This window comes from Venturia canescens, chromosome 2 (assembly GCF_019457755.1).
Source record: "Venturia canescens isolate UGA chromosome 2, ASM1945775v1, whole genome shotgun sequence".
NCBI lineage: Eukaryota > Metazoa > Arthropoda > Insecta > Hymenoptera > Ichneumonidae > Venturia > Venturia canescens.
This window is the reverse complement of record NC_057422.1, coordinates 34794148-34809815: the sequence shown is the minus strand read 5'-3', so window position 1 is coordinate 34809815 and position 15668 is coordinate 34794148. Positions and strand designations below refer to the sequence as shown.

General features: G+C 35.7%; 1 protein-coding gene across 1 annotated transcript; it reads left to right on the top strand.

Moving 5' to 3' along the window:
- Positions 1–11283: 11283 nt before the first annotated feature.
- LOC122406363 (uncharacterized) lies at positions 11284–15304 on the top strand. The gene is made up of 4 exons (XM_043411763.1): positions 11284–11410; positions 11699–11982; positions 12559–15162; positions 15293–15304. Exons 1-4 carry the CDS (start codon positions 11284–11286, stop codon positions 15302–15304), a joined length of 3027 nt encoding a protein of 1008 aa, XP_043267698.1.
- The last annotated feature ends 364 nt before the right edge of the window (positions 15305–15668 follow it).

Genomic DNA, 15668 nt, shown 5'->3' with positions numbered 1-15668 from the left:
TAATTCGCAAATTCTATAGTCACCGAATTACCCATCTATCTTCATGCTTCATGAGAATTATTACAGCATGGATATGCATGACGAAATGAGTCAGCATGCTTCGATGGAGAATGAAAAGGAAAACCGGTGCCGAGTTTTAAAAGCTACCATTTTGACGAAATCAGAATAATTAATCGAATCATTATAAATTTGGCAAGAGCAGAGATCAGCAAGAAGAAACCAATAGTTTTAGCAATCACATGAATAATTAAACAGCAGCAATTCCTCATTCCTCAATCTAATTTACCAAAAACTACTTGAGAATAATTGATCGCGGAATGATTTCTCTAATAGCGATTGACCCAAGAAAAGTTCAAAATCAAAATTTCAATTGAATATTCAATTGAATATAATTTTTTAATTCAAATTTACAAACTAAATATATTACTTTCATGAATTTAGTTCTTCTACATATATTGTTTATTCGTTTTAAGTATTAAAGCAGAAGACTAAAAAAAGCAGAGGAACGATAAGGAACGGAGAGATTTCATCAACTTCAACACACAGAATGATTTTTCACTTCACGCGTTGAAAATGAAAAATAATCAAAAACTTTTAGGAACATGATGGATGTTTTCTGTTGCGTTTTGAATTAAACTACACTCAAAGAAAAAAATTAATATACTGAAATGATTAACGGACCACAAATTAAATCTTTCATCACATGTTAGAACTTTCTGAATTTATGCCGGTATATATAATTTTTTCAGTTACTGGATGCAGTGAGATATATATCTAGCAATCGCTGTATTGCTGTATGCACTGAGGTGTACTAGCAATTACTGTATTGTTGTATGCGGTGAGGTATACCAGCAATTGCTGTGTCGCTGTATGCGGTGAGGTATCCCAGCAATCGCTGTATGAGGTGAGAAAAATTGATTAATTTTCAACTATATATATGTGAGTTGGGATTTTAAATAATAGACAGATTGTAATTTTGTTTCTTTTATTAATTGTGACCACCTTGGTCACCCAAGGGGCCTTGACCGCCTGGGCCACCTAGACCACCCGGATTACCTTGGCCTCTTGGGCCACCTTGACCACCCCGACGGCCTGGATTTCTGTGCCATCTGTGGCGCCTGGACCGCATAGCCTCATTGGCAAGATGATCGGCTGAGAGGTGGTGGAGTTGGCTGAGGAACTTCATCTTCAGTGTCTGCCGAACCCTCCACCCTGCTCTTGTACCACGACGTTCTAGAGTAAGAACAAAGAATCAAATTTATTATTGAAAATAAAAAAAAAAAACAAGTATAAATATTGTAATTTTCATTTAGATTCCAATTTTGGTACAAACAAGCAGCCTTTATTACTCACGGTTTGCAGGTCGTCCATCTTGCGGACCAGGTGGTACATCTGGGGCAGGTCTTAGTCCAGGTCGCTGCGGTAGCTCTACTGGTGGTTCTGGTGGTAGTTCCACCAGTGCCTCACCTGGTTCCTCTTCTTCAATTCTTTGTGGTGGTGCTGGAAAATTGTTGGCAGCACCACCAACCAACTCTATCTCGTCACGCTCGATATTTTGTTGCATTGCTTGGAAATAATAAAAAAAAAAACATTTAATTCAATTTGGGACATTCACGATTTTTACTTGTACGAAAATTTGAGGCTTTGTTCGAAAATCGTGAAGTTTGCAACGTCGGCAATACGCTGAAACTTTACAAGACATCTATCTAAGCAGAGCCTCAAACTTTTGTACGCATTTTTTAACATATATCGCAAAACAATTCGCAGTCAACCACGATATATTAGGTCTGTTCGTGTTGGCTAAACTTTGTGCACTTGCTATATATATACATATATATTATAGTAATGTTGTAACTCACGAAAGTGCATAATAGTGCAGAAAGTTCGTCAGCGCGAACAAACCAATTGTGTGATCTTAATGAACCGGATCGCACTATGATTAGTTCATATAATAAATTCGAAAAAAAAAATAAAAAAGATGCACACGTAAAATTTAAAAATATACTTACTACCTTTCGGGATGACTGCAGTGATCGAAATGGTTTTTGGGCGCCAATCGTCATATAACTTGAACTAAAGAAGATTTCTATTTCCATGAGATGGCGTTTCGCATCATGAACACCCACATTCCCGCTAGATGGCAGCGGTAAAGATAGGGGCAAAATATCTCTGTGCTACTTTTCTGCCTTTACATAAAAGGAATAGGTTTTATTTCTTCGCAAATAATTTATAACTTTTTTTATATCGTGATATAATTTTATTTCTTCGTGAATAATTCATAACTTTTTTTTATATCGTGCGATTCAGAGGAAATTACTGTCGGTCGGTAACGAGTAGTCTGTAAATGTCAGACAACGGCGGGAACTCCCCGGTTTCACTCGGTCACATATTTCCTCGTTTGTTTTTTATTGTTCAATCGTTCGGTTAATCGAAAATCTTTTTAAACTTTATTGAAAATTTAAAAAAAACAATTGTAATCTTATCCATGATATCAGCACTAGTCACCTAACGGCGCTGCGGTTGTTTCTGACAGCAACACAAATTTTGCCCTGCTTTTGCGACGTTTTTAGTTTTCAACATTAACTACGATCAATGTATTATTGATTTATTGAAAATTAAAAAAAAAAAACAATTGTTGTAATCTTATCCATGATATCAGCACTAGTCACCTATCGGCGCTGCGGTTGTTTTTGACAGCAACCCAAAATTTGCTCTCCTTTTGTGACTTTTTCAGTTTTCAACATAAACTATGATCGAAAATATGTTTTTAGAATAATATTCTTTGTCAAACGTTTCCGCGTCGATTAATCTCGATTTTGGGGTTAATTTCCATGAATTTCTAATTTCAATTATTAATGTTAATATTATCAAACAAACACTCCGATTTAACTAAAAACAAACAATTAGCTTTGAAAACAGAATGGAAAAATCGGAATAGAGCACCAAAGTTGAATAGTTTGGCTACCCAACTCCAGCGCACAAACTCAACTCAACCCAATTGTAGTTCCACTGCATAGAACAAAAAACATTTTTTTTTTTTACATAATTCATCCATGAATGAAGTTGATTGGTTATCCGTTGAAGTTTGTTGGAATTCTTTGTTTTTCACTTCATTATTTTGAATGAATAGCTGCTTTTATCCTGAGTCCCCTCAATCTGATGCTAGTTGTACATGTTCGATACGTAGCCGCTTATCGGAAAAAATCCGAACTAATATGAAGAGTCCGTGCGAGTAGAAGTTTTATGCCATGGTTAATTTGATTGTTATAACATTCAGTGTTCACAACTCATGTAAACATTTTCCTTCTTTTCGTGAATTATAATATTCCTCATTTTTGTTGAAATAATCCTCAGTTTTTTCTTCTTTAGACGCCAGTGAGTAGTGATAAGTGCTTTTCGTCCCTATATAGGCTTCAATTCGTCATTGTGTATGGTTTTGGATCATATTGTGTATGGTTTTGGATGGATGATTCGTAGGTATCTTTTCTCTTTTTTCGAAATTAAATTCTGTAGGGTTTCATAATCTGATACGAAAAAATAAAAGTGATTCTTATCAACCAATGGATTAACGAAATTTTATAGACAATCATAGAATGTCATAGAATTGAACAAACATTACGGAAATAATTTTCTTCTTTATTTTATGAAAACCGTTCCCTTATATAGAAAAAGTAATTCAAATAAAAAAGGATTTTGTACGCACTGTCCAAGCTAATGGCAAAATTGATTTGTTCAAATGGATTTATATGTAATTTCTCTATCTTTATGTCTAAATATGTGGGAATTACTCATTCGCAGGTAATCTGACCTAGGCACTAAAATAATATCTAGGAAGGAAAAGTAAAGGTGTTTAAATCATACATCGACTTTCAATGAAATCAATTCCTTCGCAGATCAGCAAAGGTAATATATTTTTTCTTTTAAACTTGATTATAAAAGTGGAATCACCGAACACTACATTTTATGATATAAAACCTTTACCTGCTCCATGGATAGAATAACATGTCGAAGGCTCTACAGAGTCTCTTGACAACAGACTTCTGTCTTTAATGGGTTAATGATTATGCGGTTTAGATTGAATAAGTTATTGAATCTATATCTATTACAATTTTCATAAAAAAAGTAGAACCGCTCTCTCACCGATGGGTTAGTGATCAAAAAGCTCGCAGCAGAATGCTTCATCGCTGCTGTCTCATAAAATGAGCGCTCATACACTGAGCGCTGGTTACAAACAAACTAGTTAATGAATGGATTGCCGCTGTCCCATACACAAAGTGCCCATTCACTTTTTTCTAATGGCGGGTTAAAAAACTCATGAGTAAATTATAGTGAGTTACAAAACTTACTGATAAATGAACTGAAAGATTTCCAACATTGAATGCATAGAATACAGATTTCGATTCCAATACATATAATGGAGAAAAGAATGTGAGAAATTTTTTTCCAATGTATTGATGAGTAAGCGGTTGTGATTGAAATGCTGTATTTCTTCTGTTCTATATTTTGTATTTTAATCTAGTATTTATTAACGAAAGCTGGTAAAACACATGAAATTCAAAATAATTACGATATTTTTTTCTCACTCCAATATAATTAGATTCTGCCCGTGACTTTTGTCTCAGTAGTTCGAATATTATGAGTTCCATATTCCATACTTGAAGATCACACCTTTAAGAGATGATTTCTGTGATAAAAACTATCCTATGTTCTTCCCCGGGACTCAAACTATTTCATACCAAATTTGATCTAAATAAATCTGTTCAGTGGTTTAAGCTTGAAGGGGAACAGATAGAGTTACTTTCGCATTTTGATGTTATAAGTTAATAAGTTATAAGTTGGGATTGCGCGTGACGAAACTATTTAAATTGGTATAACGTTCGGTATTCGATCATTCAGTATGGAATTTTACTCCGATCTTATGAAATGAATAAAAACCCATATCGATTACTATTCATTATTTTCATGATATTCCGTGCTTAAGAGCTCATTAAATGAAATTACAAATTCATTTCAATCAGTAACTTATAAGCAGTAATCTACATTTTGATTAGATTGGCTACAGAGGGTCCTGAAAATCTTAATATGAAATTAATCGTGTACTTATAATTCATAGCAAGGAAAGAGATGTTGAAAATAAAATTTCCGACGTCAAAAATTACTAAAAAAAAACAATTGTTGCGTTTTTATCCGAATGAAACTCAATATAAAACACAACCGAAATCGAAATCAAGCACTAAGGCCTTAAATTTCAGTTACCAATCTAAGGGAAAAATATTGGAATAGAAAAACGACATTATCTCTTTGAATCGATTTCAAGTCCATGAATCATGATAACCAAACTCGTGCGAAAATGAAATCTCCACAATTCTTCTCAATATATTATTTTAATCACCTGCTGCGATTGATATTTTTTAGATGAATTTGAATGAAAATTGGTCGAAATGAAGGAACGGTTTTTATAGTGTGTTGATAAGAATCAAAAATTAGTAAAAAATTCAAATTTTAAAATGTTACTTTATATACCGATTACGATTAATATGAAAATAAAATATGGTCAAAATGGCAAAAAGATACTGTTTCGTTTGAATGATTTTTCACCAAATCTATAATTCTGGTTCATTTTTTTCATTTTGGTCTATAATTTAGGTATCATTTTTGGTTCCTGTACTTCATAGACTATGATCCGTTTTCCCCGATATAAATCTGAATGTAAAAGAGTAAAAACGAAAAAATAACGTCATAAAACGAAAAGAACAAATCTATTTGAATTTTTTTTTTTAATTTTCCTCATAATATTAGCTCCGTTACTTTGTTGTCTGCAATTTATATTATAAGAAAAAACTCAATCATTTTGAAGCCTTTCCGTAATCAATAGTATTACATCTATGTTCTATAATCTATGTAAATTAAGAATTAGCTCGAGGACGGATATTCAAAGATCGATGACGAATGAAGTACTTAAAAAACGTAAAAAATGCACTTTAAGGATTATTTATAAAAATTTATGTCATTGTGGTACTCTACATATTAGAATGCAGTATTATTCAATGAGTATTTTATTATTTTTCTTATTAATAGGAAACGAAATTAAAATTAAACAATTCAAATCGTTTGGTCAAGTTCACGGAGGCTAGGGAACTCTCTCGTTAGTCACTCGGACCATATGCTGAGCCATATTACGCTCGGTGTAGAATCATTATTATACTCATCTCGTTTTTTTTCAGTATTATTATTGTATTCTGCAGATAAAATTTGTAAAACATGTCAGGTAACATGAATACCTTTGTGTTTTAAAAACATCTTAAGAGTTCGTGAAGCGTTTCCTTTTATTTTCAGTTTTTGGGATTTTTTTTTAAATCTTAGTTCGAAGTTCTGAACAGTTTGTTCACGTAGCTCCAAAATTATATTAGGCGATTTCCTGGGATTGAGGGGGGCACCCCATGTGGCAGCCGGATTTTTCGGAGTTTTTTTGCGGCGGGGAAAAAAACGTAGACTTTTGAAATTTGGAGGGGTTATTCATTGGTATTCCATCTGTATGACAGAATTTTCTAACTCTGATATCTCGGATAGATTCGATGTTAAACTACTCCACAGGAACCCATGTGTTTCTCTATGGTCTCCACCCCGTAAGACCCCCCCCCCCCCCCATAAGACTCTATGGTCTTTTGATTTATCGGAAATCAAAAAACCAATGAGTATTTCAATTTCTGAACCAGTGGCTATCGCATGAACTAAAATCATACAGAAATAGTGAAAATTGAAGAATTTTCTCGCTTTGAAACACAAAATTTTTTTTTGTTTTTCAAGGTGCAAAAATTCTTCAATTATTAACCCTCTCGGACTGTATGTTGCTTCTACGCAACACGCGCTTCCAGACCCAATAAAACTGCATCGGTCAGTAAGGTCGGGGTTCTAACTGTCTATTTTCATCAAACAAGGTTAGATTGCATCATAGATACTCATGAAACAAGCGATAAACTGCTTTAACCCATCGAAATATCAATATGAAGCCGGCGTTTCATGTTGAGTTGGCGTTGTGTAAAAACGTGCTTTAGTTATCGCAAAAGAAAAGTGAGTACACATTCGTTTTTCGTACTCTAAACGTTATTTCCTTTCAAAGGGAAACTAATATGATGTATTTAAGGTACTAGGTGCTAGATTCATTGGTAAATTTTCCTGATTTTGCTCCCCAAGAACCTGGTGCTACGCGCAGCGAACATTCAAAAATTCATTTTTCCCAACAAAAAAAATGAAATGTCACAATGGATTCAGAAATTAGAATGTATTTTGAGATAAAATTATGAAGGAAATCATTTTCCGTAAACGCGGAATAGGTCTCGGTCTGATAGGTTAATATTTCCGTATGATTTTATTTCAGGCGATAGCCACTGTTTTATAAATTGAAATGCTCTTTGATTTTTTAATTTGAAACAAACCTATCCCCGGAATCGTAAAGACTATGAAGAAACACATGGGTTCCTGTGAAGAAGTGTAACATCGACTCTATCCGAGATATTCTGTCATATAGTTGATACTAATAAAAAAAACCCTCTAAATTTCAAAGGACTGTTTTTTTTCTCGCCGCCAAAAAATTTTGAAAAAACTTCGAAAGATCCGACTGCCATACGGAGTGACCCCCTTAATAAATATTACCTGTAATTTTTTAACGAGAAAAACGCGCTTCTATAGCAGATCGAACGAAAAAGTGAAAAAAATGCAAATGAAATCTTGTAAAAAGTGTCGGATTATTTCATTAGTTTACTTGCACGCACACACACACAGACACATACGCGTGCGCGCAGACACGCACGCACACGCGCACGCACACACACGGATGGAGCTAATTCAAACATGTTAATAGAATGTTATTCGATGAAAAAAAACACGTGTTTTTAATATCACACTACATTTTTCACGACTCGACTTAAGGTTCCGGTCAAAAGTACTCTATGTTAAAGAATGATGAAGAATTATATCAAATAATAAGAAAAAAAAATGAATCAGAGCAGAATTCTTTCCTTTTCAAACGATGTTGTGATTATATACTTCGAACGAAACAGTGCCACAAAAATAAATCCCAGACAAGTTGCTAATTCCCTTAGCCATTTTTCGCAGGTAGTGGAAGTGTATATGTCACAATTTTCAGTAAAAATCGATACAAGAACACGGTATTCTCATGTTGTTCTACTCATTTGTGACAGTTTTAATTTTTCTTTTTTGCAGGTTTTCCTACGTTTGGAGACATCTCTCGGAGAGATTTTCTTCCCTTCCTTTCCCCACTTCTTTCCTGTTTTCCTCCTCTTTCCTGTTTTTCGTACTTAAAAAAAAGCTGCTACGTGCGCTATATAAAAAGCTGCTTCGTGCGCTATATAAAAAGCTGCTTCGTGCGCTATATCAAAAGCTGCTTCGTGCGCTATATAAAAAGCTGCTTCATGCGCTATATGAAAAGCTGCTTCGTGCGCTATATCAAAAGCTGCTTCGTGCGCTATATCAAAAGCTCCTACGTGCGCTATAACGAAATTTTATAGTGGTGTTGTCTGGAAATTCGCTATTAGCTATTAGCAACAATTGTCTATTCCTAATATGGATATGAAAAAATTAAAAATCGAAGATCGAATGATCATATCCAGAGGTGAGTGGCTCACTGGAGATCATATTGACACCTTTGGCCGGATTTTAGCGGAACATTCTGCATCGGAATTTGTCATGCAAGAAACATGGAAGGTACAATTGCCCCATAATATTACTGAAGAGAGCGCTGATCGTAAATTCATTCAAATTTTGCATAGTTCAGAAGGAATTAACAATAGAGGGGGCCATTGGGTGTGCGCTTATTACGACACCCGCTCCATTTTTATATTTGATTCCATGAACCAAAAAAAGTTACATTCACACCATAAGTTGTATCTTCAGCGTCTATTTCCGAAATATTCGTTTGGTCGACAACCCGTTAAATTTCCTGTCGTGACAAATCAACCCAACTCGAACGACTGTGGAGTATTTGCTATTGCTTTCGCAATAACGCTTTTTTTTGGTGTGAAACCGGAAAATATTGAGTACGATGTAGGAAATATGCGTCAACATTTGTTACACATATTTGACACAGGATTGATTAGTCATTTTCCACGTACAGTCAGGAAAGGCGATTCTGTCAAAATATGCTCATTGGAGCAATTGAAAAAACGCAGACAAAAAGTATTGGGAAATCTAATTCGGCGACAAATTTGTAAACATTCTCAAGAAGTGAACACAACCAAAGTTCATGATTCTGTCAATAAAAATGTAATGAAAAATGAACCGATTATTATGGGCGCAATAGAGCACGCTCCTCGCGAACTTGATTATTCGCAAGGAGCAAAAAATTGCGAAGTATCCACTTTGCATTATGTCGTAGCAGGAATAGTGCCGCCTCATTACAGCCCTTCGAGTTCTGTTATACTACAGGGGAATAGGTCAGCAAATTTACCGAATCGTAAACTTTGTGTCGGGATGGAAATCACTAAACCATACTCAAGCACGGAAAATCTTGTACCCCCTCAAGTCGTGACTTTTCCTGAGACTAATGACAGGATTTCTTATACTGAGATGAATAATGATATCATAACCGATCCAAAAAATGTAAATCTTGATAACAATGAAAACTTTTATAATACGAATGGCAAAAGAGGTTCAGTTATCACTGTAAATAAGAACTTTACTGTTCCACTGATTAATAATAAGAATGAGCGTCAAGACTCGATTGCAATAGATTCTATGGTTGGGAATCATCAGAAATTTATAAAATATTCTATCCCTAAAGGTGCACTTTTAATAAACCAAAATAACTTCGATGATCGTAGCGAAAAGCGAGGGAATCTAGCTTTCATCGATGAAAAACTAAATAATCATCAACAATTATCGAAAGCTTTGCCTTCAGTTAGTTCTTTGCACATTGTCAAAAGAAATATATCAACAGATCAATGTAAAAAGCGAAAATTTCCAATGTTCAATGGTGCGGTGCTTCCGCACTCTACAAAACGCCGGAAACTTATAGCTCAAAATTGCATTACATCTTGTGCAAGTAAAAAAAATCACCGAAAAATTCAACAGTGCATCAATATTAAAATTAAAAATAGAAAAATTCAACATAGTCTCGATATGAAAATTAAGTTACAGAAGGCGAAACAATTATCGCGAAAGTATTACCGAATTCGAGAAACTAATGAAACCATTAAAATGACCACAAGTAGAGGGGAGTATGTGAATCGATTGATGGAAAAATTACGTCCACATTCTGTCGGCGAATGTCTATTCGAAGCTGAACGTGTTATAAAATGGAATTTACGATTCCGAGGTGGAAAGATTTTCGCCCTCAGACAAGCACTGCAAAAGCTAAAACGTAGAGCTGAAATTAGTTTAACGCTTCAAGCTGCAGTTTTAAACTCTGATATAAATAGTCGAATAGTTGCGCTGTGCGGCTCTACAAGGAAGCATACTGCACAGTCTGAAGCTTACTACGAAGAAACTACTTACGTTCATCCACGAAAATTTACCGAGCCTATTGCTTTAAACATTGAATCTAAGGCAACAAATGTGCTCCCGTTAATCGTTACTAAAAAGACCCGCCGTAGTTATCGGGCATGGGATTGTTCCGAACATTGCAGAAGTCCGGACAATATTATTTTAAATAAGTTTGAAAAGTTCCTAACGACCATGCGGGATATTTCTGTGCGTAGATTGAAAACTGTTTTACTTAAAATTCGCAAATGTACAGTGAAACATACTGATAATATTTTGGGTCATAGTCAAGCATGCTATATGCAGCCTTATCTCTGCGAATCATTATTGTTGTCTTTAGAATTCTTATCACCACATTTTCCACAAGTAAGGTTGATAAAGCGATTATTTTATACCGTATCAGCGTTGCTCGACAAAGTGATGGAGGTTGATATTGCTTTGAATACGATGAATATAGATAATTTACGCAAATTTGCAGAAGAAGCAAAAGGAAATGCAACCCATTTTCAAAGTACTGAAGAAATATTATTAGACGAAGATGCCATCCATCGCAAGTTTGCAAACGCATTCCAATCTTTTGAGAAAAAAGCATTGAATCTGCCACGTTTTGCTTGCCTCTCGTGTCAAAAGCTTTATTGCTTAAACAATGTTAGGAAACTTGACAACTTACGCGTCGTTCCGATGGGGAAGATTTGGAATGATTTAAAACTCTTCGTTGCTAGTCATACAGACTGTGATTCGGATTACATTTGTCAATATTGTTTAACCAAGTTGCGCGCGGGTATTATGCCTCCAACGTGTGTTCTCAATAATCTATACGTTCAACCTACACCTGATCCCCTTAAAGATTTGAACGAATTCGAAAGAATATTGATCCAAAGAGCTAAAGCATTTCAAACAGTTATAAAGATGGGTACGGTACACAAAAAAAACATGCCATACCGAAAAATGTTAGTTAAAGCTCAGGGCCGAGCTTTCCACTTACCCTTACCACTAGAAAAAACGTTAGAAAAAATTTGTCCTCCGACGAAGGCTATTAATTCAGATCACGAACTATACATTTTAGTACGTGGTGTTCCAACGAAAAGTAAAAAAGTTTGGGAATCAATTGTCAATAAACAAAAAGTTTTTCGTTCTCTTCTTTGGCTGAAAGAACGCAACATCCTATACAAAGAAATAAATTTACCAGAGCGATTTTCAGATTTACTGGACACGGATTTACGTGAAGTTGAATTTCCAATATCCCAAGAATGTGAAAGCGATGAGGATGTTGATGATCCGGATATGAACCGTGATGAACGAGAAGAACATAATCGAGGTGATGGCATTCAAAAAGTAGCTGCAAACAAGCAAATAGATGGCCGTGTTGCAGCTTTGTTGACACAAATGACTCCATCCGATTGCTTTTATGAACAATATACGATTCATCAGATGCATGCTCCTAAAGAAAATAAAACTGCAACGGAACTTTATCAGATGTTAAAGGTTCGTGATGAACCATTGGATAATCGGTACAAATTCCTGGATTTGTTATGTTTCCCGTGTGAATATCCTGATGGTATAAATGGAGAACACCAAGAAAGGCCCGTCCATATTTCGTCTTTTGAGTATGCGAAGCTGCGGATTTTATCAAGGAATAATCAATTTCGATTGAACCAACAGTATTTGTTCTACCTATTGAATGCGCAGAACATTCGACAATTGCAGAGTGGTATATATCATAAATTGAATGTCATTGATGGACGAGTGCGATATACGTCTGCTTCTTACTTGGAGCAATTAAACAAAGGTGAGCTGGAAGGAAATTTATCTACAATATTTTCAAAACTTCGAAATACCGAACAGTATTGGAAACAACCCCGTAGCAATTTAAATTGTATGATACGCTATTATGGACCTCCGACATGGTTTCTCACCCTAAGTCCAAGTGAGTGGCAATGGGATCGGTTGGCTCAATTCTTACGAGAGAGGAACCCCTTACTTGGAAGCGAGAAATCATTAAGTGAACTCATAGCTGCTGATTCTATTTCAGTAGCTATCTTTATAGAAAACGAATTACAGGCAATAATGGCTTTTCTTAAATCGGACGATAATCCCATTGGAAAAATCATACATTATGTTATAAGGAGAGAGTATCAGGGAAGAGGTATGATACATTTTCATTTGCTTATATGGATAGAGGGTGCTCCGGTTCTTGGCAAAAATTCGAAAGAAGAAGTCGCTGACTTCATCAAGACGTACGTGACTTCTAGAATACCGAATCCAAAAATTTCACCCGTTTTGAATCGTCGAGTTACCACCCACCAATATCACCATCACAATTCTTATTGTATGCGTAGAAAATCAGTAGGAGTGAAAGGTCAGGGTGGTAGTTGTAAAGTTTGTCGATTTTCATTTCCGAAACCAGTTACTAACGAGTGGATTATCAGAGATGTTCAAACATCCATTGCTGGACGGCGAAAGTTAAAATCTAAGTGCCAATTGTACGATAATCCTCGGAGTCTCGACGAAGTTAATATAAACAACTACAACCCTGCCGTTTTAGCAGCCTGGGAGGGTAATATGGATATCTCATTCATAGGAGAAAAATCGTCGGCGCTGGCTCGGTATTGTACCAAATATCTGTCCAAATCCGAAAAAACCCATGCTGGAGAGACTTTTGAACAAATCAATAGTACGAAATCTGTTTCCAGTAGGCTTTGGAATATTGGGTTACGTGCATTGAATAATCGAGAATGTGGTGCACTTGAAGCAGCAGATACACTGTTGGGATATCCCTTATTTGTTACCGATCCAGAAACTGTTATCAGATGGGTTGACATTAATATTGTTAGAAGTAGGCGGGTCAAGGCTCGTAAATTAGTAGAGACCATGGACGCAGAATCGACAGATATTTTCTATGATGGCTTGATCGAAAATTATCCAAAAAGACCTGATGAATTAGATAGTACAAGTTTTTACGATTATGCTACATGGTATGATATCGTTAAAAGCATGCCTCAACGGAAAGATGTAGTATTTTATCAAATTGGACCGGACTCGTATCTTCGGAAACGCAATCGTGGCTATTTAATTAACCATTATCAATTCGACCCCTTGACTAATCCTGAAAAATATTTCTACTCCTTACTGCTATTATTTCAGCCATGGCGATGTGTAACTGAACTCAAAAATGGTAAGGAGACATACACTGAATCATATTTTTCCGTACAGGCGACATTGCCAATGGCTGCTGAATACCATGAGCGTTTGTCGGAAATTGCAAAAGATGCTAAAGAAATGAAAGAATTAATCCAACAGAAAGTGGATGAAATCGAAAAGGATCAAGAAAATAATCCAGATTCAGGTAACCAAAAGGTTCCACATGGGTGCGATCCAATCGAGGCTGATGATGCTATGAAAGATTTTATTAATTTGGGCGCGAATGAAGCTCATAAGGAAAAAAATGTTTCAGATATGATCCTAGAATTGAATGCAGATCAGAAACGCATATTCGACTCAGTAACCAATGCAATAAATTCTGGAGAAATACTCAGATTATATGTCAGCGGAGAGGGTGGAACAGGCAAAAGTTTCTTGATAAAAACCATAACGTGTTGGCTTAGACAAGTGAAAAACAAGGATTCGGCGGTAACTGCTCCCACTGGGATAGCTGCCTTTAACATTGACGGATTAACTTTACATAGATTGCTTCAGCTGCCCGTCGAACATAATCGTACACCGAAATATCGGGAGCTGTCGGATGCAGCTTTGAAAGTCATTAGGGATAATTTTAAAAACGTTGATCTGATAATTATTGACGAAATATCGATGGTCTCAAATATTACTTTAATGTACATTCATCTTAGATTGACTGAAATTTTTGACACCACTGACGTTGAAAATGGCTGGTTCGGGAAAAAAAATATTATAGTTTTTGGTGATCTTCTACAATTGCCACCTGTTCGGGAGGAACCAGTGTTTATAAAGCTTTCAAAAGAAAAGGTTGAAAAATTAATTGGATCGTTGAGTAGCATCGATTTGTGGGGCAATTTATTCAAGTACGATGAACTAACAATCAATATGCGTCAGAAAAATGACGTATCGTACCGAGAAATGCTTTCAAAAATCCGTTTGGGTTGCATAGATACCGAAAGTATGCAAATGTTAGAGTCGAGAAAGATTGAAATAACATCTTCGAATATTCCTGATAGAATTAAGGAGTTGTGCGATTATATAAGTACATTGCAAACGGACATAGTTTGTTTAATGCCTACAAATCGCATGTGTGATGTGTTGAACGAGGCAATGTTAGATCGGATCCCGTCAAAAGAAATCCACTTAGTCGCTGAAGATTTAATCGATAAACCATCGTTTAAAAATAGGGTTACGAAGATTTTACATCGGTGGGAGGATGACATAAGTCAAACTGCCGGGCTCGCTAGGGTGATTTCCATTAAAATCGGTTCCAAAGTTATGCTTCGACGTAATATCGATGTCACAATTGGTCTCGTTAATGGAACGATTGGCGAGGTAGTTTCGGTCTCTGAATCTTTGGATGGAAGTACAATTAAAGGAGTCACTATCAAACTCACAAATGGTATGCAATATGATATAGAGCGTGTAAGCGTTAAATTCGAAGTGGTCGACGGTGTTTACGTAACGAGGAGACAATTTCCTTTGTGTGTTAGTTATGCTATTTCGTTTCATAAAAGTCAAGGATTAAGTCTAAAATATGTTGTTATGGATTGCGGGAACACTATATTTAGCTGTGGCCAAATTTATGTCGGTTTGTCACGAGTTACATCTCTTGAAGGTTTACATCTAATAAATTTCGATCCATATTCGATTCGTGCTAATTCTATGTGTATTAGTGAGTACAACCGATTGAGAAAATTGTATCGACCTGATCTGGACAGTATACAAATTTCCAATACTCGTGGACCTAAAACACACGATGTTGTTTGGGCCGTACCAAAAGGATTGACTGATGTGCAAATGCAAGATAACGTAACATGTGATCGGCAGAAAAATATTTTTACCGGATTTTTGAACGTTGATGGCATATCTTGTTATGCTAATGCCGTCATTCAATGTATTTTCAATTGTGAGCCCATTGTGAAACTGATGCAACAAGTAGATGATTGTAAACCTTTATCAATTGCATTGAAAATCTACAAAACTAAAAATAA